Here is a 21,357-nt window from a genome sequence, read left to right as displayed (position 1 = left end):
ATGGCTATCATATCACCCCTTAACCTCCTCTTCTCCAGGCTAAACATGCCCAGCTCCCTTAGCCGTTCCTCATAAGGCATCCTTTCCAGGCCTTTGACCATTTTGGTTGCCCTCCTCTGGACACCTTCCAGTTTGTCAGTGTCCTTCTTGAACTGTGGTGCCCAGAACTGGACACAGTACTCCAGGTGAGGTCTGACCAGAGCAGAATACAGTGGCACTATTACTTCCCTTGATCTAGATGCTATACTCCTATTGATACAGCCCAGAATTGCATTGGCTTTTTTAGCTGCCGCGTCACACTGTTGGCTCATGTCAAGTTTGTGGTGAACCAAGACTCCTAGATCCTTTTCACATGTACTGCTCTCAAGCCAGGTGTCACCCATCTTGTATTTGTGCCTCTCAGGTTTTTCTGGGCACTTGGGATCAGAAGAAAGTAATTGAAGACAACTGGGGTTGAGACATTCCATCCCAAATCTGCCAGACAGAAGAAGAAGACGACAGGTGGGTGTCGCGCACCCCTAACATAAATCCTGGCAACACCCATGGCGTTCTTTTTGTGCTCCCGCCACCCAGTTCATCATTGCAAACAGTTCATCATTATCACACCTTCTTTTCCGTCTTGTGTTGTTTGGCACTGGTTGTGAGGCAGGTGGCACGGATTCTGCCTGGCGCCTGGAATTAATTGCAACTGAGGGTGAGCTACACACATGACTCTGCCTTTATCATTGAGTATGACGCAGCAAAAAGTTCCCATAAATGTTTTCGCTGCCTCGTTCAAGCGCATGGCTGGGGTCCAGGAAGCAGCAGGGCGTGCCTGCAAGCATATATGTATGTATGCTCAGCAGTTCATTAGTGCTTCTTCTTTGTCTTTGAACCACCCTGTCGCCATATTGCCGCTTCTGAAATCACCCCAAGCTTAAGACGTGAGCCAAAGTGTTGGGGGGCTGAAAGGAGGGAGCCTGCCGTTCAAGAAACGCAAGCTGAAAAGCCCCGCTGGGCGTCTGGGGATGAGAACATTTGAGGTCTACACCGTGTGACCCGACTGGCTGATACGAGCTCAGCGTTTTCAGATGTGCTGGGCTGGGGGGTGTGAAAGAGAACGGGAGAGGCGATTGGTCAATTGGCTGCTGAGATCACAGCAGCCCTCGACACTACATGAAAGTTAGGTTCTTATTTTTTTAATAAAAAATATTTACCGTATTTTTCGCTCCATAAGACACACCTGACCATAAGACGCACCTAGTTTTTAGAGGAGGAAAACAAGGAAAAAAATATTCCGAATGAAACAGTGGATGTATGATTTTTGTGGTTCATGCTGTGGCCCCAGACATGATATGTGATTTGATTGTGAGTTTGGGGTGGCCCAATGCAAAAATCCTGAGAATCCATGTGGATCCGTGCTTTGTAACCAAGTTTTTGCGCCATTGCGGCCCCACGAAACAGTGGATGCATGTTTTTTTTGTGCAGGCTGTAGCCATGGACATGCTATGTGATCTGATGGTGAATTTTGGGTGACCTAATGTAAAAATCCTGAGGATCCATGTGCTTTTACCTACCCCTCCCAGGCAGCCTCCTTTATCTCTAGAGTCCCTTATCTCCCTCCCGATCCCTTGCTGCTCAGCTGCTTAGTGGCTTTGTTTCAACACCCCCTTCCCTCTTTCTAAAAAAAAAAAAAGCACGACCTGCTTTTTGCCCCTGGGCAATTCGGCTCCAGGGACCACACATTCGCTCCATAAGACGCACATTTCCCCTTACTTTTTAGAAGGAAAAAAGTGTGTCTTATGGAGCAAATAATACGATATATGCCACAATTCGTTAAAAAAAATCAGCGTGCATAAACCCTGCAAAAAAAATTATGTAAAAAGTTATATAGTGGAGGACGAAGGCAGAATTTACGCCCAGGGGGAATTTTTGAAAGGCAGCGCTTTGTCCTGGATCTTAGACATATAAAAGCTCAACAATTTGGAGGTTTCCTAAAAGAAGCTCCAGTTGTGTAATACACACCTTCCTCAACACACCTTAACTGGATTCTGACCTGTCACCTACCTTCCCTGGAAAGGACTTGCATACCTTTCTAATATGCTGGTCCCTTCTGCTCCTTGTTAAAACGCTTTATAAATTTCCCCAAAACATGCGCTCAATTTCCACAGGAATGCCTGCAGCTTACTCTGTCATGAAAACATTCTCTAACAAAAAGTTACAGGATTTCAAGCTGGAAGTTACAGGACATGCAACGACTGGAACCGAAGCAGTTATGTCCTCTCCAAAACTTTTGTAGGTGCAAAGAGAATTGTGTATAACCACCTCAGTATTATCATAACCACGGATAATCATAGGTAAAGGTAAAGGGACCCCTGACCATTAGGTCCAGTCATTGCCGACTCTGGGGTTGCGGCGCTCATCTCGCTTTACTGGTCGAGGGAGCCGGCGTACAGCTTCCGGGTCATGTGGCCAGCATGACTAAGCCGCTTTTGGCGAACCAGAGCAGCGCACAGAAACGCCGTTTACCTTCCCGCCAGAGTGGTACCTATTTATCTACTTGCACTTTGTGCTTTCGAACTGCTAGGTTGGCAGGAGCAGGGACCGAGCAACGGGAGCTCACCCCGTCGCGGGGATTCGAACCGCTGACCTTCTGATCGACAAGTCCTAGGCTCTGTGGTTTAACCCACAGCACCATAAGCATTATTAAAAAGGATGTCTGACAGGGGCCTTATACCAATTTGAAACCTCTCCCTGGGGATTGTAGCCTCACTACGAATTCCAATAATTTTTGGTGAAGACCACCTTCCTCTGGTTTGTTGGTCGTGATAACACAGTTGAACTTATCGTCAAGTTGGTTTAAAAGCAGTAATGTACAGTATTGTAGATGCAGGCAGAGCCCCTAGTTAAATGGCGTGTGGTAAAAGACGAATGTGACCTCTTGTGGCAGAAAGTGGGAGTTACCAAATAAAGAGTGGACCATTCATTTTGGGCCAGGCAGCATCACTAACTTCAGATCTCACTGCCATTCTGAAGCTTGGGTCCTCAGATGTTGTTGGACTACAACTCCCATCATCCCTGGCCAAAGGTTCTGCCAGCTAGCGATGATGGGAGTTGTAGTCCAACAGCATCTTGAGAAAGGCTGCTGTAGACTGTGGGTATTTAACACATTTTCATCATTCAGTAATGATGAAGGATGAGAAACAAATTGTGCTTGGGTTCAAACCTTATACATTCAAAAATTCATTAGCCTTTGGGCCCTGTTGACACTTTTAAAGAAGATGGAACGTTAAAATATGGTTACCAGATTTTTTTTCAATGAATCCAGGGAGACTTTTTTCCCCTTTAAGCTGAGTAGCAACAGGGAGTCACTAGTGGGGACAGTGAGGCAATTTGTTGGAAAAGAATATGCAAGGAAAACAAAAAAAATTCACTTAAAAAAAACAAAAAACTGGGCAATGGTGCACTGTGCGCCCTTGACTCCCAAGCCTCCCCTGATCTCCCATCCCCTTCCCCTTTTGTTTTGACTGATGTGGGGCGGCTCAGGAGTTGCGGCCGGCCGTTGCCCTGTTTTTAAAAAACTCTGCACATTTATGTTTCACAGGGTGCGAAAGAAGGGCTTTGCTCCTTGCCTGGCAGAGACACTGCGCGCCTTGCACCCCTCCTGGGCAGCGGCTGCCCACCTGCAACTCCTGAGCCTCCCCCGATCTGTCAAAACAAAGGGGCAAGGGGGCAGGAAATCTGTACCCCCGGACGCCCCCGGTTCCCCCTCGGCAGTGGCAGTGACAGCGACAGCGAGCAGCTCCTGAAGCCAGCCAGAGCCAACTGCGCTACCAGGCTGGCTCTTGGCTGCTGAGGCTGCCGCTGCCACGTTTCCCGGGGACAGATTTGCAAATCTGGGGACTGCCCCCAGGAACTGGGGATGTCTGGGAACCCTACGTTAAAATCCAAGTAGGCGGTAGGAAGGAAGCACCATATTTTTTGCTCCATAAGACGCACCTGACCATAAGACGCACCTAGTTTTTAGAGGAAGAAAAAATATATTCTGAACGAACCAGTGGATGTATGATTGTTGTGGTTCAAGCTGTGACCACAGACATGTGATCTGTTGGTGAATTTGGGGTGACCCAATGCAAAAATCCTGAGGATCCATGTGGATCCGTGCTTTGTAACCACGTTTTTGCACCATTGCGGCCCCAGGAAACAGTGGGTGCGTGATTTTTTTTGGTGCAGGCTGTAGCCATGGACATGCTATGTGATCTGATGGTGAATTTTGGGTGAAAATTCTGAGGATCCATGGCCTTTTACCTTCCCCCTCCCAGGCAGCCTCTGCTAGCCTCCCTTATCTCTCTCCCCGATCGCTTAGTGATCAGCTGTTTCCTTTCAACACTCTCTTCTTTCTTGTTTGCCTTAGTGTCTTTTCCTTAGCTGGAGCAGTTTTTTTGCTCCTCCTTTTCTTCTAATTTCTCTCCTCATTGCTGTTTCCCCCCTTTGCAAGTCTGCTGTCTTTACTTCCCCCCTCCCAGGCAGCCTCCTTTATCTCTAGCGTCCCTTATCTCTCTCCCCCACAGGCACATGATCAGCTTTGTTTCAACACCCACTTCCCTCTTTCAAAAATAAAGAGCATGATCTGCTTTCCGCCCCTGGGCAATTTGGCTCCAAAGACCACGCATTCGCTCCATAAGACGCACAGACCTTTCCCCTTACTTTTAAGGAAGAAAAAAGTGCATCATATGGGGCGAAAAATACGGTAGTTTAAGATGGCAAAGCTAATGCCCGGATCCAGAGCCACAATAGCTGTGTGCACTGGAGGTAGGATGCCTCTGAATATCACTTCCTAAGGAGCACAAATGGGGAGAAGGCCTTTTTATTTTTATTTTGCCAGTGGTCCAGCATCCCTGTTCTCACTCTGGGTACCCAGATGCCTCAATGGGAAGCAGGATCTGAGCGCAGCAGGGCTCTCCCCACCAGAAAGTCCCCAATACTGGTATTCAGAAACATTTCTGCCTCTGGCATCAAAGTCACTAGGTATTGGTAGCCTAATCCTGCACGAATTTGTCTAACACTTTAAAAAAAACCATCGGTACATTCAGCGGGGACCACATTCCACAGTTTAGCTATTTGTTTATTTATTTCGTAAGATTTATACACTGATTGGTTGTGAAAGAAAACTCTCCAAGCGCTGTATGGAGAAGAACCTTCATTCGTCCGCCCTGAATCTTCCCACATTCAGCTTCATTGAATGGCTCCAAGGCCTAGTGTGATGATCTATCAGGTGCAGAATAAATCATGTGAGCAAGACTACAGTTTGCAGTAGAGAGAGGCAGGCAGGCCAGTAAACACCCAGGACAGTTTGGTATCATTAAAAGCATCAGGTAATACACCTGTTCCAGAGATTCTCATAATGAGCGATGGATGGTTCCACTTCAGCCTTCAGGAAGTGGTAGTTACATGTTGGGAAACTTCCCCTCCCACTCCCCCCAGACTCCCTATGCATAGAGAAAGCTGATCATAAGCCTTATTGCTAATGTACTAGTTTTCTATGTGCATTTTTTTTTATATCGTTGTGTGGGAGCGTCCTAACGTGCCACACCCCTGCTTACTGCCTGAAGTGATACAGTCCAGGAAAAGCTGTACAGTCATACCTCGGGTTACAGATGCTCCAGGTTGCGTTTTTTCAGGTTATGGACCCGCCAAAACCTGGAAGTACCGGAACAGGTTACTTCCGGGTTTCAGCGGTCGCGCATGCGCAAAAGTGCTAAATTGCACTTTGCACATGCACAGAAGCGCCAAATCGCAACCTGTGTGTGTGCAGACGCACCACTGCAGGTTGCGAACGCTGCAGGCTGTGAACATGCATCCTGCATTGATCATGTTCGCAACCTGAGCGTCCACTGTACTGTTCAGTTCCACAGACTATAAACTTGCCCCCTGTCTGCAAGAACATGGAAATCTGGTTAGAGGCCCCACCAAGATCAATTTTCATATGTGGAACATAGAAAGGACAAAGGGTCAACATTAAGGATCCAGCTGCTCTCTGTCCTGCTGGGAGCCTTCCTCAGATCCAGATATCGGAGGTGCAATCTCCACCCGGGTAGCGGATCTCGTGGGCGAGCGCAGGACCCTCCGGCTCTTTCCCAAAATCCACGAGGAAATTTTTATTTACTTTCAAGCCGCCTTTCTTGGTGTCCACGTCGATTTGTAACATGACAGAGCCTTCCCTGAAGTGAAGAGGAGGGGAAACGGGAGTGGAGAGAACATGTTGTGAAGGAAGGCAGAAATAAGGCCATAATCATTTATTTTTGAGGACAAAAGGGAAGAGTCCAGTAGCAGAATCAGGCCAGTGGCCCATCTGGTCCAGCACCCAACTACCGTATTTTTTGCTCTTTAAGACTCACTTTTTCCCTCCTAAAAAGTAAGGGGAAATGTGTGTGCGTCTTAGGGAGTGAATGCAGGCTGCGCAGCTATCCCAGAAGCCAGAACAGCAAGAGGGATCGCTGCTTTCACTGCGCAGCAATCCCTCTTGCTGTTCTGGCTTCTGGGATTCAGAATTTTTTTTTTTCTTGTTTTCCTCCTCCAAAAACTAGGTGCGTCTTGTGGTCTGGTGCGTCTTATAGAGCGAAAAATACGGTATCTTTCTTTGCAGGTAGAGAAAGACCAGGCAGGTAATTTTCTGGTACACCAAACACAGAAGCTTGCTGATGTATTAACCCGGCTGAATTTGGTTGATGCAAACCCAGCAGAGACACCGATGGTGACAAGTTACTAGGTAGATGGTACTGCTGAAGCATTTTCTGACACCACACTGTACAGATGCATCCCAGGCAAACTGAATTTCATTGCTAGATGTTCAAGACCTGACATAGCTGTAAGCACTAACCTGCTTAGTAGACATGCTAACAATTCTATTGTTCAGGATTTGGAAAGCTGGACCAGATGCCTCAGTGGGAACCCGCAAGCTGGATTCAAGCACAGAATCCCTCTCTTCTCATCTGTGGTTTCCAGCAACTGAGATTCAGAAACACCACTGGACTCCAACCATGAAGTCAGAGCATAGTAGCCATTGAAAGCCTAAACGGCCTTGGTCCAGTATACCTGAAGGAGCGTCTCCACCCCCATCATTCTGCCCAGACGCTGAGGTCCAGCGCCGAGGGCCTTCTGGCGGTTCCCTCATTGCGAGAAGCAAAGCTACAGGGAACCAGGCAGAGGGCCTTCTCGGTAGTGGCTCCCGCCCTGTGAAACGCCCTTCCAGCAGATGTCAAAGCGATAAACAACTACCTGACATCTTAAGGCAGCCCTGTTCAGGGAAGTTTTTAACGTGTGATATTTTACTGTATTTTTGGTTTCTATGGAAGCCGCCCAGAGTGGCTGGGGAGGCCCAGCCAGATGGGCGGGGTATAAATTATTATTATTATTATTATTATTATTATTATTATTATTATTATTATTCCTACACAAATTTGCCTAATCCTTTTTTATAAAAATAATAATAATAAATAATATTTTTTTATTTATACCCCACCTTTCCCGGTTCAGAAAACCGGCCTCAGGGCAGCTAACAACAAATTTAAAAGCACTTAACTGATGCTACAAAAAAACCCAGCATAAAATACAGTATAAAACGTGAATAACAATAAAATCAAAAATAAATTTAGGGAGGAAATCCATCCAATAAACATTAGATGATCACCAGGGCTAGCTGGCTAAGTTAGTCCTATTTGGGCCAGCGAGGAGACCAGGGGAGAATTAGCTGTGGGATCCCAGAGCGGGTAATCTTCATAAAAAGGGGAGGGGGAGGGAAGGAAGGGGAACAAAAGATCAGGCTAAGTTCAAGTTGAAAGCCAGGCAGAATAGCTCTGTCGTACAGGCCCTGCGGAAGGAGGTTAAATCCTGCAGGGCCCTGGTCTCATTGGACAGAGCATTCCACCAGGTCGGAGCCACCACTGAGAAGGCCCTGTTCCTGGTGGAGGATAATCTGACTTCCTTAGGGCCCAGGACCTCTAAGCTATGGTTATTCATGGACCTCCTCTGCAGGGCAGACCAGGAGAGGTAGTCCCGTAAATACGAGGGCCCTAAGCCACATCTTAAAGGCATCCATGGCCTTAAGGGAGCCAATTCCATAGTTTAACAGGGCGCTGTGTGAAGAAGATGCTTTGAGCAGAAGGGCAGAGGGTTTCAGGGAGGGGTCTTTATCGACCCAACGTGGAGTTTGAACCTGGGGCCTTCTACATGCAAAGCAGGTGTCCGGCCACTGGGCTACAGCCCTGACTTTTAAAAATAATAATATCCAGGCGAAAGGTGTCTTACTTGACCATGTCTGGGTAGAACTGCTTGTCCCAGCCACTGTAGAGGGAAGTACTGACATACAGTCGCTTGCCGTCCAAGCTTAGCTGGATCATTTGAGGTCCGCCTTGAACCCTCTTTCCCTGAAAAAAACAAATATGTTAACACACTCCAGAGGATCATGTATTGCTTGGCGTAAGTGGAAGGACAATTTGGAGCAAGAGGAAAGAGTGAAGCAGGGATGCAGGACATCTGTGGCCTTCCAGATTTTAAGAAGGTAAGAAGAATGGAAGTGAGAGCTGGACGATCAAGAAGGCTGGTTGCCGAAGAATGGATGCTTTTTAATTCTGGTGCTGGAGGAGACTCTTGAGAGTCCCATGGACTGCAAGAAGATCAACCCTATCCATTCTGAAGGAAATCAGCCCTGAGTGCTCACTGGAAGGTCAGATCCTGAAGCTGCGGCTCCAAGACTTTGGCCACCTCATGAGAAGAGAAGACTCCCTGATGCTGGGAAAGATGGAGGGCACAAGGAGAAGGGGACGACAGAGGACAAGATGGTGGGACAGTGTTCTCGAAGCTACGAACATGAGTTTGACCAAACTGCAGGAGGCAGTGGAAGACAGGAGGGCCTGGAGTGCTCTGGTCCAGGGGGTCACAAAGAGTCGGACACGACTAAACGACTAAACAACAACAATAACAACAGTGACAAGGGCAAAAACAGAAGGGGAGGAAGGGAGGAAGGGAGGAAGGGAGGGAGGGAGGAAGGGAGGAAGGAAGGAGTGTTTATTGAGTGCCTTGGGTTAAAGGCATGATATAAAATGTGATAAACAATTAATAAATGGGGGGAATGTGGTGGTTCTCATGCACCTTGATGATAAATGGCTCTGGCTGGCAGTCCAGCTCTTGGTCCTCAACCACAGTGACCGGCCCGCCTTTGACGATGCTGCCTCCAATGAAAACCTGCAAGGAAATATACCAGACTCAGGACAGAACGGAATCATGCTTGCAGTCGCCAGCTTCCAGGGGCAAACGGCGCAGCCAGGAATCTCCCTACCGTACGGGCCAGCTGGCAAGATGGTGTAAATTAAAAAAATCTGGCTGGTTAGATGCTAGCTAGTTTTCCTTCCTAGTTATGTGACCTCTGCATCTGATTAGAGGTAAGATATTGACTACTGCAAAGGGGTCTACCTTGGGCTGCCCCTTGGAGACAGTTCACCCTTTTGGTTAGGGCAAAATGGAGCCGCTGGAAACGAGCATTCAGAAGCACATTGCCTCCCACAGGGAAAGTAGAACATAGTCAGCATGGCTGATAGCCACTGATAGCCTTACCTACAAATTTGCCTAATCTTCCTTAAAAGCCATCAGTACATTTTGTGGGAGCAAACTCTATAGTTTTAACTATGCGCTGTGTGGCAAGCTCCTTTTTAATATGTTTTTTGATTGATATACAGTGGGTTACGTTACCTTTGGGTAATGTAAAATTGAGTTGCGAACGCAGCAAATCCGGAAGTGTATACTTCCGGGTTTTGCCGTGTGCGCATGTGCAGAAGCGTACAGAAGAGTGTGTGCAGAAGCGCATGCACAGAAGCGCTCTATCACACTGCGCACGTGCACAGAAACGGCGCCTCTAGATATGGACTTTTGGGGGTACGTACGGACCCCCGGGACAAATTACAATATTTTTCATTCTATAAAACACACCAGACCACAAGACGCGCCTAGTTTTTGGAGGAGGAAAACAAGAAAAAAAATATTCTGAATTTCAGAAGCCAGGACAGCAAGAGGGATCGCTGCGCAGTGAAAGCAGCAATCCCTTTTGCTGCTGTGGCTTCTGGGATAGTTGCGCAGCCTGCATTCACTCCATAAGACGCACACACATTTCCCCTTACTTTTTAGGAGGGGAAAAAGTGAGTCTTATAGAGCAAAAAATATGGTAAGTTCGAATCCAGAGGGTCCACTGTATGTATTTGCTGACTGATGCTGATAAATGGAGTATGATGTTAAACACATGCATATATTGGTGACTTTGCCAGGTATTAATTATCACTTTATTTACAGTTTACACTTCCTTTTTTATACACCAGTGGAAGCCTGGATATTTAACAAACAAACAAATTTAAATGTTTATTTTGTTTTGCAGATAATATAATTTATAAATAAACAACAAAGAATTCCCCCCTCACCCTCCTTGCCAGAATGTTTCAGCATAATCAAACAAAATAGTTGATTAACTTTGGATTCCATTTCAAAAACGAGTATCTGTCTATAGTGTCTGTCTATCTGTCTATCTGTCTATACGTGTTGCTGGTGGTTGAAAGCCTTTTTCTTTTGTAAGTGTGTATGCAACGAAGTCAAACAATTTTTTCTTGAAATGGTTCATTCTCTTATTGGTAAATTACTATTAGTAAATACCTAATTGGTAAATATTGATATATATATATATTTAAAAATTAATTATTTGCTCTGGTCATTCACTCAAAGCCAGCTTTTACCTGTCCCACCAGTTTGGGCTCCTGGGTGTTGGTGATGTCATACTGACGGATGTCTCCATGAAGCCAGTCGCTAAAATACAGAAATTTGTCATCCAGGGAGATGAGGATGTCCGTGATAAGACCTTAAGGAGAATATTGGAGAGTAATAAAAGAAGCCACAGCGTTAAACTCTTGTGAGTCACCTGTTTGTGTGTATGGGGGGGGGGGGCAGAGAGAGAGAGAGAGAGAGAGAGAGAGAGAGAGAGAGAGAGAGAGAATATACGAGGTGCTACAAAGATATCACAAATCTCTAATATTTTATTCTCTCCAATGAACTTACTCTCTTTTTGGGGGGGCGGGGAGATGTAGTTTTCGTTTTGTTTTGTTTTCTTTAAAGAAATACTTTGCTTTTTGGTAAATTTGTTGGTTTTTTAAAATATTTTTATTAAGCAATTTCAACATAAGAAATTATCAAATCATATAATCACATACATTCTTTCCTCCCCCCTTCCATCCCTCCTCCCCCCCCCTCCACCAGGGACTTCCCTCGGCTCCTCTCTCTGATTTCTCTGCACCTATTATTCTCTGCATGTCATAAAATTATACATACCCTTGCCTTGTCTATCTATCATGTTATCAACCAATAAATTTGTGTATGTTTCATTTTGTTGTCTTTTTAGATAATTTGTAAATTTATTTAAAGTTTGTAAAAAGTTCCCATTCTTCCTTAAAGTTGCAATTGTCTTTGTCCCGCAGTTTGTATGTCAATTTAGCCAGTTCTGCATAACTCATCAATTTTTCTTGCCACTGTTCTTTCGTTGGGGCAAACTTACTCTCTTAAGCTGCCCTGAACCTCTTTTGCCTCTAGAGGCTTGGCAGGTGGGGAAGCTGCTCAAAACCACAAGATAAATCCTACTTGTGGCCCAAATCTGAAACCATGCTGGACTCACCTGGCATGTCAGGAAGAACCCAGCCGTCCACCTTCTTGCTGGGCACCTGGATCACTTGCTTGGCCACCCACGTCCCATTCTGCAGAAAGAGCAACCACAGTGGAGATTAATCACAGGAACGTCATCATCCACTCAGCACAGATGGGTATATTCTTAATATTGGAGGGTGGATGGCGGCTAACGGATTGAGGTTGAATCCTGACAAGGCAGAAGTACTGTTTTTGGGGGACAGGGGACAGGCGGGTGTAGAGGACTCCCGGGTGCTTAATGGGGTAACTCTGCCCCTGAAGGACCAGGTGTGCAGCCTGGGAATCATTTTGGACTCACAGCTGTCTATGGAGGCGCAGGTCAAATCTGTGTCCAGGGCAGCTGTTTACCAGCTCCATCTGGTGCGCAGGATGAGACCCTAACTGCCTGCAGACTGTCTCACCAAAGCTTAGACTACTGCAATGCGCTCTACGTTGGGCTACCTTTGAAGGTGACCCGGAAACTACAAGTAATCCAGAATGCGGCAGCTAGACTGGGGACTGGGAGCGGCCGCCGAGACCACATAACACCGGTCTTGAAAGACCCGCATTGGCTCCCAGTATGTTTCCGAGCACAATTCAAAGTGTTGGTGCTGACCTTGAAAGCCCTAAACGGCCTCATTGTTAGGAGATCCTCAGACCTTGGGAAGAGGGTTTGACCATTAAGCCATATTGAGACCTGGAGCTCTTTGAGGGGAATTGAAGGCAAGTGTGTCTCCTAACTCTCAGCACCCTGAACAAACTACAGTTCCCAAGATTCTTGGTGGGGGAAGGAAGTAGCTACTGTTAAAATAGTATAATGTTGCTTTAAATGTATGCTGAGAATGTGATCACACTCTGCAAGGGCAAAAAGACTTAAGGAAGATCAAAGTCTACTAGCTGATCCTTTGGACTGATCTGCAATATGCCAGCAATTGTTCAATACAGTAGTACCTCGGGTTAAGTACTTAATTCGTTCCAGAGGTCTGTTCTTAACCTGAAACTGTTCTTAACCTGAAGCACCACTTTAGCTAATGGGGCCTCCTGCTGCTGCTGTGCCGCTGCAGCACGATTTCTGTTCTCATCCTGAAGCAAAGTTCTTAACCCGAGGTAATATTTCTGGGTTAGCAGAGTCTGTAACCTGAAGCGTATGTAACCCGAGGTACCACTGTAATTGTTTAACGTCAGCAACAAATGACACCCAGTTGTTTTAGCAATAGGGGCATCAAAATAGGATCCCACCCTCCTAGCTAAAGATAAAGGGACCCCAACCATTAGGTCCAGTCGCAGACGACTCTGGGGTTGCGGCGCTCATCTCGCTTTACTGGCCAAGGGAGCCAGCGTACAGCTTCTGGGTCATGTGGCCAGCATGACTAAGCCGCTTCTGGCGAACCAGAGCAGCGCACGGAAACGCCGTTTACCTTCCCGCCGGAGCGGTACCTATTTATCTACTTGCACTTGATGTGCTTTCGAACTGCTAGGTTGGCAGGAGCTGGGACCGAGCAACGGGAGCTCACCCCGTCAAGGGGGATTTGAACCGCCGACCTTCTGATCGGCAAGTCCTAGGCTCTGTTGTTTAACCCACAGTGCCCCCCCACGTCCCCCACCCTCCTGCCCTATTTCTAAATCAGGTTGCTGGGAGGGGAAGAGAGTTTTTTGGGGGGATGGGTCCAGGCGTGGACTTTTGTGTGACAACTGCTGAAAAGAAATTCTGGTGCTGAGCATGTTCTCAGAGGCATCTTGTTATTTGATTCTTAGCCAGCTGTTGGAATAATCCACTTATGACCCCCACCCCACTCCACTCCAGCCACTATTTTGCATCTGGTTCCAGTCAGTGGATCTCAGGGGTAAAAAAAAGGGGGGGTTGAGGAATGCTCAAAGCAGGTCCTGCAAACCTGAAGTGTGCCTGGCTCTGTTGCAAGGCATGCCAAACATTATTAGTCCCATTTTACAGATGGAAGGGCTGAGGCAGCAGGAGAGAGCGAGTACAGGGCAGAGGCGAAATCTCTGAATGCTGAGACTTCCTCCGTCACCACTGTCTCTTGGCCACTCCACAACGCACTGCAGAATAAACAGCTCTTCTGCGGTATCACAGGCGCCTATCTTATGTAGACAAGAGAAAGCTTAATGGCTTGAACCGCCGCACAATCGTATGTACACAGCTCGACATATGCGGAGGTGACACAGGACCTGAGTAAACAGCCGTTACAATGGGAGCGGTGGCTCAATGAACCACCTCGGGTAAGCCAGGCGGGTTAATGATTGTGCTGTCCCATTATGCCAAAGATCAATAATTCACTCCCTGAGATGCAAAGGCGATAACTGCGCATAGTGGGGTGGGGAGGGAACGGCTTGCAGATCTGGGCCTCCGTCAGACAACCGTTGGGATCGCAGAGCCTCCTGCTCACCGCCTGACAACACCTGTTTGACTCCATCGCCAGTTGGACTGGCGCCTATTCCTGCCGACACAGATCCGGTGCACTGTTGGCTTTTTACATGTTCAGAGGGAATCGGACTGTCAGCAATTTGTCCCACCGTGCTTTGCTGCAAGAAGGGATCTTTTGCACCAAGTTGGGGGGTGGGGAGATCCCTTTTGGATGCCCCCATTGGTAAAACTTAATTTCGCCTGCAAATACTTCCCTTTGCCCACCGTCTCAAGAGGACTGTCACAAACTGCAGAGGAGGTGTGTGTGTGTGTGTACATCATCAGTCCAGTATACCTGAAGGAGCATTTCCACCTCCATTGTTCTGCCCGGACACCGAGGTCCAGTGCCGAGGGCCTTCTGGCGGTTCCCTCACTGTGAGAAGCCAAGTTACAGGGAACCAGGCAGAGGGCCTTCTCGGTGGTGGCGTCCGCCCTGTGGAACGCTCTCCCAACAGATGTCAAAGAGAAAAACAACTACCAGACTTTTAGAAGACATCTGAAGGCAGCCCTGTATAGGGAAGCTATTAATGTTTAATAAAGGTAAATTGACCCGTTAGGTCCAGTCGTGGCCAACTCTGGGGTTGCGGTGCTCATCTCACTTTATTGGCCGAGGGAGCCAGCGTACAGCTTCCGGGTCATGTGGCCAGCATGACTGAGCCGCTTTTGGTGAACCAGAGCAGTGCACGGAAACACTGTCTACCTTCCCGCCAGGAAACACTGTCTACCTATTTATCTACTTGCACTTTGAGGTGCTTTCGAACTGCTCGGTTGGCAGGAGCAGGGACCGAGCAACGGGAGCTCACCCCTCGCAGGGATTTGAACCACCAACCTTCTGATTGGCAAGTCCTAGACTCTGTGGTTTAACCCACAGCGCCACCCACATCCCTTTTAATGTTTAATAGGTTATTGTATTTTAGTGTTCTGTTGGAAGCCGCCCAGGGTGTCTGGGGAAACAAAATACCCTCCGTGAGTTCCCCTCCTCACCACTGCCAGCAGCAGCTCCTCTTCCTCCTCATCACTGCTGACCTGCTTACTTGACAGGCAGAGAAGGAATGAGGAAGCAGAGAGGGGTATCACTGTTCTTCCTGTTCACCACCACCAATGTCTGCCCCAGAACAAGAGGTGAGTGAACAAGCAGGCAGGCTGCAACGGTAGAGAGGAAGACAAGGTCTGCGGTGGGGGCCGGGGCTCTTCTTAATGCGGCCCCTGCTAGGGTGCCGAGCCTCAACAGATGCCCTACCATAGGGACCCTTGGCACATCACTTTGCAATGTTGTCTATTTTATCATCTCTAACCACATACACTCAAATACAGTGGATGCTCGGGTTGCGAACATGATCCATGCGGGATGCACATTCGCAACCCGCGTCTATGTGTCTGCACACACGCAGGTTGTGATTCGGCACTTCTGCGCATGCGCAAAGCACAATTTAGCACTTCTGTGCATACACGACCTCCAAAACCCGGAAATAACCTGTTCCTGTAATTCTGGGTTTCGGCAGTCCGCAACCTGAAAAAACACAACCTGAAGAAGAGAAGAAGAAGAGGAGTTTGGATTTGATATCCCGCTTTATCACTACCCGAAGGAGTCTCAAAGCAGCTAACAATCTCCTTTTCTCTTCCTCTCCCACAATAATAATAATAATAAAATTTTATTTATATCCCGCCCTACCCAGCCGAAGCCGGGCTCAGAGCGGCTAACAACAATAAAATGATAAAACATTCTAAAATCATTTCATTATAAAATTAATTCAATTCAACAATCACTCTGTGAGGTGAGTGGGGCTGAGAGACCTCAGAGAAGTGTGACTGGCCCAAGGTCACCCAGCAGCTGCAGGTGGAGGAGCGGAGACGCGAACCCGGTTCCCCAGATTACTAGTCCACCGCTCTTAACCACTACACCACACTGGCTCTCACTGAAGCCGCTGTAGCCCGAGGTATGACTGTACACCAATAATTTTTTTGCAAAAGAGAGTACGCTCCCCAAGGTCATATCCAACTAGGCACCTGTCAATTTCGGATTCTGTTTTTCTCCCCTTCCCCCATCTTAAGTTCAGTTCTCCACATTCCCACATCAGTTTGGAATTTTTTTTAAAAAGTTCTCGTGGAAACTCACCAGCACTTTAGTGCAAATTTCTCCCAAACACATTTTTCTATGAAATTTCACTGAATATACACAATTCTGCAAATCGATTTTCCCCCAGTATAAAGCATTTTTGTGTGTTACCTTTCTGAACATATGCATTTTTATGTACACTTTCCCCCAGTATATGCATTTTTGTACGCGATACTGCACTGCAAAATTTGGAAAAGGGCAAATTTCAAAAGAAGGTTGTGTTGCAGTCCATGCATTGTTTCAGAAAGTGCAAACTGAGTGAGTTGGCCTTCCGGCGTGAACTGAATTAAAATTTCTCCCCCAAGTGTACAAAGAAATGGCCTTTTCTAATTGGAGATGCTTAGGAGGGTCTTCTAAAGGGACGTGGGTGGCGCTGCGGGTAAAACCTCAGTGCCTAGGACTTGCCGATTGTATGGTCGGCGGTTCGAATCCCCACAGCGGGGTGAGCTCCCATCTTTCGGTCCCAGCTCCTGCCCACCTAGCAGTTCGAAAGCACCCCTAAGTGCAAGTAGATAAATAGGTACCGCTTTATAGCGGGAAGGTAAACGGCGTTTCCGTGCGCTGCGCTAGTGCTGGCTCGCCAGAGCAGCTTCGTCACGCTGGCCACGTGACCCGGAAGTGTCTGCGGACAGCGCTGGCTCCCGGCCTCTTAAGTGTGATGGGTGCACAACCCTAGAGTCGGACACGACTGGCCCGTACAGGCAGGGGTACCTTTACCTTTACCTAGGAGGATCTCCTGCCATAGAGCCATAGCCCTTCCTCAAGTATTACTAAAAACGTTACTCCTTTTTGTTACCGCGGTCTTGTGGAAACGATGAATCGCACTGGTGAGGGCACAGCCGATGAACCCTTCTGCCGCGTCGGGGTTGTGGAGAAAGCGGATTTCAAGAGGGATGGAATTCTTCCCCACGTCGATCGACTGGATGAGTTCATGGGTGGTCCAGTCCCACACATTAATGTTGCTACCATAGCAGCCTTCAAAGACGAAGTGGTTGTGGAGAAGGTAGAGTAAATAAAGAGCAGAAAAGTAAAGCTTACTTGAGAGGTCACTTTTTCGATTCCCCCCAGCATTGGTGTGTGAGGAGTGCTGTGTGATAGGAATTTTACGGTCTTAGATATATGGTAATGTTCATAACCGCACATACATAGATCAGCACAGGAAGGCCAACCTGGAACCATTTTGATTCCTAAACTGACCAAATGTTTTCTCTGCAAGGTCAAAGTGGAAAAGCCTCCCCATTGTCTTTTCCTTCACAAATCCTTTCTTAAGCGTATGTCTGTGTTTGAATAGGGTGTGAGCCTGTGACCTGGCCCAGGAACTAAGTATTTATCACTACAAAAGAATGGCCAGGCTACCCAGGAAATCCAATCAAGTAACCTGCCAGACAGGAGATAAACAACGACAGGAGAAAAACAACATGCAAATGTTCTGTTTTAGACAGGTTTTGTGTGTGAAGGTGTGATGTATCTGAGGGGTGGTCTTAGGTTACACCCCCTCTGTGATGTATGTATGATGTTTCTGGGGGTGGTCTTGATCTATAGGATGGGAATTTCAAAAGTCTTTATAAGGCCTTGCATGCCATTTTTCTGGGTCCTCCTCCTTTCCTGTGTGTGAGGGGAGCACCCTGTTGCAACAGATCAATAAAGATCAAGCTTACTAGCTGCTTTGCTTCTCAATAGTCTCTGGTTGGCCTCTGTTATTTTCTCCTACCAATAGAGAACCTATATAAGGACTCTATATGGGCTCTTGGGTACCCCATAAGGGAAAAGGGCAATTTTTGTTTACAACAGCTGCCTGTGAAAGACATTCTTTTGTGCGCAAAATCCCTCCCATCTAACAATGTAAGAAGAGTTTTGCTGGATCAGGGCGATGGCCCAACTAGTCTAGCATCCTGTTTTCACAGTGGTCAATCGGATGCTCTTGATAGAAGCAAACAAGCAAGACCTGAGGGCAACGGCCATTCTCCCCACTTGCAATTCCCTGCAAGCCCCATTCAGAATATAGCCTTATTGTCCTCCGTGAATTTGTCTAAACCTTTTGCAAAGTCATCCTAGTTGGCGGCCATTGCTACTTCTCACAGGAAACAAACTCCATCATTTTAACTAAGCACTGTGTGAAGAAACCCTTCCTTTCGCCACTCTCAATTCTTCAGCGTTCCGCTCCTCATAATCTCGTAGAGGAATGCTGCATTGTGAAACAGCACAACAAACAATACAAGCAACACGCAGACCAGTATACTAGATAGCACTGTAATTCTTATTGCATAATACCCATGATTTAGTACAACAAAAACAAAATGTGTATACTTGTAAATTCTTTAATATATCTGAAATCAAATGATCACATGTCTGTCAATCTTTGAAAGTCCATAGAAGTATAATAAGTCACTTACTACTTCGGCAGCATAAACGCCTAAAAGAGTTTTACTGCTCAGCCCACAGGATAGCATCTACCGTATTTTTTGCTCTATAAGACGCACCTTTTCCCTCCTAAAAAGTAAGGGGAAATGTGTGTGCGACTTATGGAGCGAATGCAGGCTGCGCAGCTATCCCAGAAGCCAGAACAGCAAGAGGGATTGCTGCTTTCACTGCGCAGCGATCCCTCTTGCTGTTCAGGCTTCAGAGATTCAGAATATATTTTTTCTTGTTTTCCTCCTCCCAAAACTATGTGCGTCTTATGGTCTGGTGCGTCTTATAGAGCGAAAAATACGGTATTCCTTTGTTTCAACCATAGACTTATTATACTTCTACAGACTTTCAAAGATTGACATACGTGTGTTCACTTGATTTCAGATATATTAGAAGATTTACAAGTGTACACATTTTGTTTTTGTTGTACTAAATCATGTATAAGAATTACAGTGCTATCTAGTATACTGGTCTTCGTGTTGCTTGTATTGTTTGTTGTGTTAAGTTTGCAACACAGGGGTTTGTTGTTCTGCATTGTGACACAGAACAAATGTCTCAGGGCCCCCTGCAAAATCACCAAGCATGTTGAGATGATGCTATTGCTAACAGAGCCATCGTTCGTTTTCTTAAGGGAAAACAGAGACAGAATCTTCGCAACAACCTTGTGAGACGTTGTCAGGGGAGACACATACAACCAGTTCATTTCAAGGTATAAATACTTGTCATGTTTGGTCTCTATTACTCATTGTCACAAATGTTGTCCATATGCTACAGTTGCAGGGAGTGGGGGAGATTGCCTTAAAGAATTTATTATTTGTACAACCTCAAGGTTAGATTACTGCAACATGTTATATGTAGGGCTGAAGACGGTTCGGAAACTTCAGCCGGTGCAGAATTTTGTGGCCGGGTTGCTCACCAGATCAAGACGGTTTGAGCATATTACACCAATCTTCGTCTGACTGCACTGGCTACCAATTAGTTTCTGGGCCCAATTAAAATTGCTGGTTTTGACCTATAAAGCCTTAAATGGCTCAGGACTGCAATACCTCAACAACCTCCACTTTCCATTTGAACCTAACCCTGAGATCATCTTCATGTGCCTCCTTCTCGAGAGGTCTAGAGAGTTGCAAGACGAGAACAGGGCCTTCTCTGCAGTGGCTCCCCGTCTGTGGAATGCTCTCCCCAGGGAGGTTTGCCTGGTGCCTTCATTATACGCCTTTAGGTGCCAGGCAGAAACGTTCCTTTTTAACCAGGCCTTTGATGTTCTATGCCCTTTTAAAATGTGGTTTTATTTTTTGGGGCGCAAGGGGGTTATTGAGTTGTTTTTATTTTGATGATGTATTTTGTGGTTTTATATTTTGTGGTTTTATATTTTATATTTTATATTTTATAACTGCCCTTAGACCTCCTGGTACAGAAGGACACACTCACCTTTCTCCAGATCAGCTGGATTAAACCCATTTGCCAGGCACTTGGGCACTCCCCATTCCGTGCTCATCAGGACGTTATGCCTCGGCTGGTACCAGAAATCGTAGCCCAGCTTAGGGACCTTGGACCCTTTTTCCCAGTTTCCCTTCACCTCAAATGTCTCCCCATCCAGCAGCACGAAACCACCTGGCATTACAAAAAAAATAAATAGTAATAATAATAATAACAATAATAATGGGAGGGAAACATAAGGGTCAGACTGAATCCAAACCAAAGGCCAGGCAGAACAGCTCTGTCTTGCAGGCCCTGCAGAAAGATGTCAATAATAATAATAGTAAATAATAATAATAATAATAATAATAATAATAATAATAATAATTTATTTATACCCTGCCCATCTGGCTGGGTTTCCCCAGCCACTCTGGGCGGCTTCCAACTGAACATTAAAAACAGTACACCTCCCTAAACAGGGCCACCTTCAGTTGTCTTTTAAAAGTAAAATAGTTATTTATTGCCTTGACATCTGCTGGGAGGGTGTTCTACAGGGCAGGTGCCACTGCTGAGAAGGCCCTCTGCATGGTTCCCTGTAACTTGGCTTCTTGCAGGGAGGGAACCGCCAGAAGGCCCTCGGAGCTGGACCTCAGTGTCCGGGAAGAACTATGGGGGTGGAGTTGCTCCTTCAGGTCTACTGGACCAAGGCCATTTACGGCTTTTAGGTCAGCACCAACACTTTGACTTGTGCTTGGAAACGTACTGGGAGCCAATGAAGATGTCATAGGAACACATGAAGTTGCCTTATATACTGAGTCAGGCCACGTCGGTCCACCTAAGGCAGTACTGCCTACTGGCAACAGCTCTTTGGGGATTCAAACAGGGCTGTCTCCCAACTCCACCTGGAGATGACAGGGATTGAACCCGAGGCTTTCTCCATGCAAGGGAGATGCTCTGCCAGGAAGCGACAATCATTGCCATCAACAAGATGCATTATTCTAAATCCCAAAAGGTATTTGATATAGCCCAGCTGGTGTGAGTGCGCGTTGCAAAAAGACTTATAGGTTTGAAGGGTAAACATGCTCCATCCACTACTCAGTGGTCTGAAATTCACGCTGCTCTTTCTGCAGCTGAATGTAGATTATAATGGTTGGTTGGCCAATGGAGGAGTGTGTCTTTTGGAGTGAAGTCAAACTGTTGGAAGGTTGTAGAAACCAATATAGGATAGACATGCTTTGTTGCAGATGAAGGCGTCCGGTGTGTGTGTCATAGCTGTCAACGTTTTCCTTTTTTTTTAAAG

At 46.6% G+C, this 21,357-nt stretch overlaps 1 protein-coding gene across 2 annotated transcripts in view; it reads right to left on the bottom strand.

The window, feature by feature from the left end:
• Window positions 1-21,357, bottom strand: part of LOC309358499 (methanethiol oxidase-like) — a 183,623-nt gene that overhangs the window by 139,851 nt on the left and 22,415 nt on the right. The window contains exons 6-12 of one of the 2 annotated variants that reach the window (XR_014163477.1): window positions 20,070-20,252; window positions 17,026-17,204; window positions 11,684-11,762; window positions 10,755-10,876; window positions 9,130-9,222; window positions 8,287-8,405; window positions 5,897-6,200 (exon numbers count right to left, since the gene is read on the bottom strand). Coding sequence is in view for 1 of the 2 variants with exons in the window: in XM_081891698.1 (XP_081747824.1) it covers window positions 6,038-6,200; window positions 8,287-8,405; window positions 9,130-9,222; window positions 10,755-10,876; window positions 11,684-11,762; window positions 17,026-17,204; window positions 20,070-20,252 (938 nt within the window). In the remaining variant the exon portion in view is untranslated. Of the gene's footprint in view, window positions 1-5,083; window positions 6,201-8,286; window positions 8,406-9,129; window positions 9,223-10,754; window positions 10,877-11,683; window positions 11,763-17,025; window positions 17,205-20,069; window positions 20,253-21,357 lie in introns of those variants that run through there. The other variant, XM_081891698.1, reaches the window with a different exon arrangement.

The sequence above is a fragment of the Podarcis melisellensis genome, assembly GCF_964234715.1.
Source record: "Podarcis melisellensis genome assembly, chromosome: 16".
NCBI lineage: Eukaryota > Metazoa > Chordata > Lepidosauria > Squamata > Lacertidae > Podarcis > Podarcis melisellensis.
This window is presented reverse-complemented; position numbering and strand designations above follow the sequence as displayed.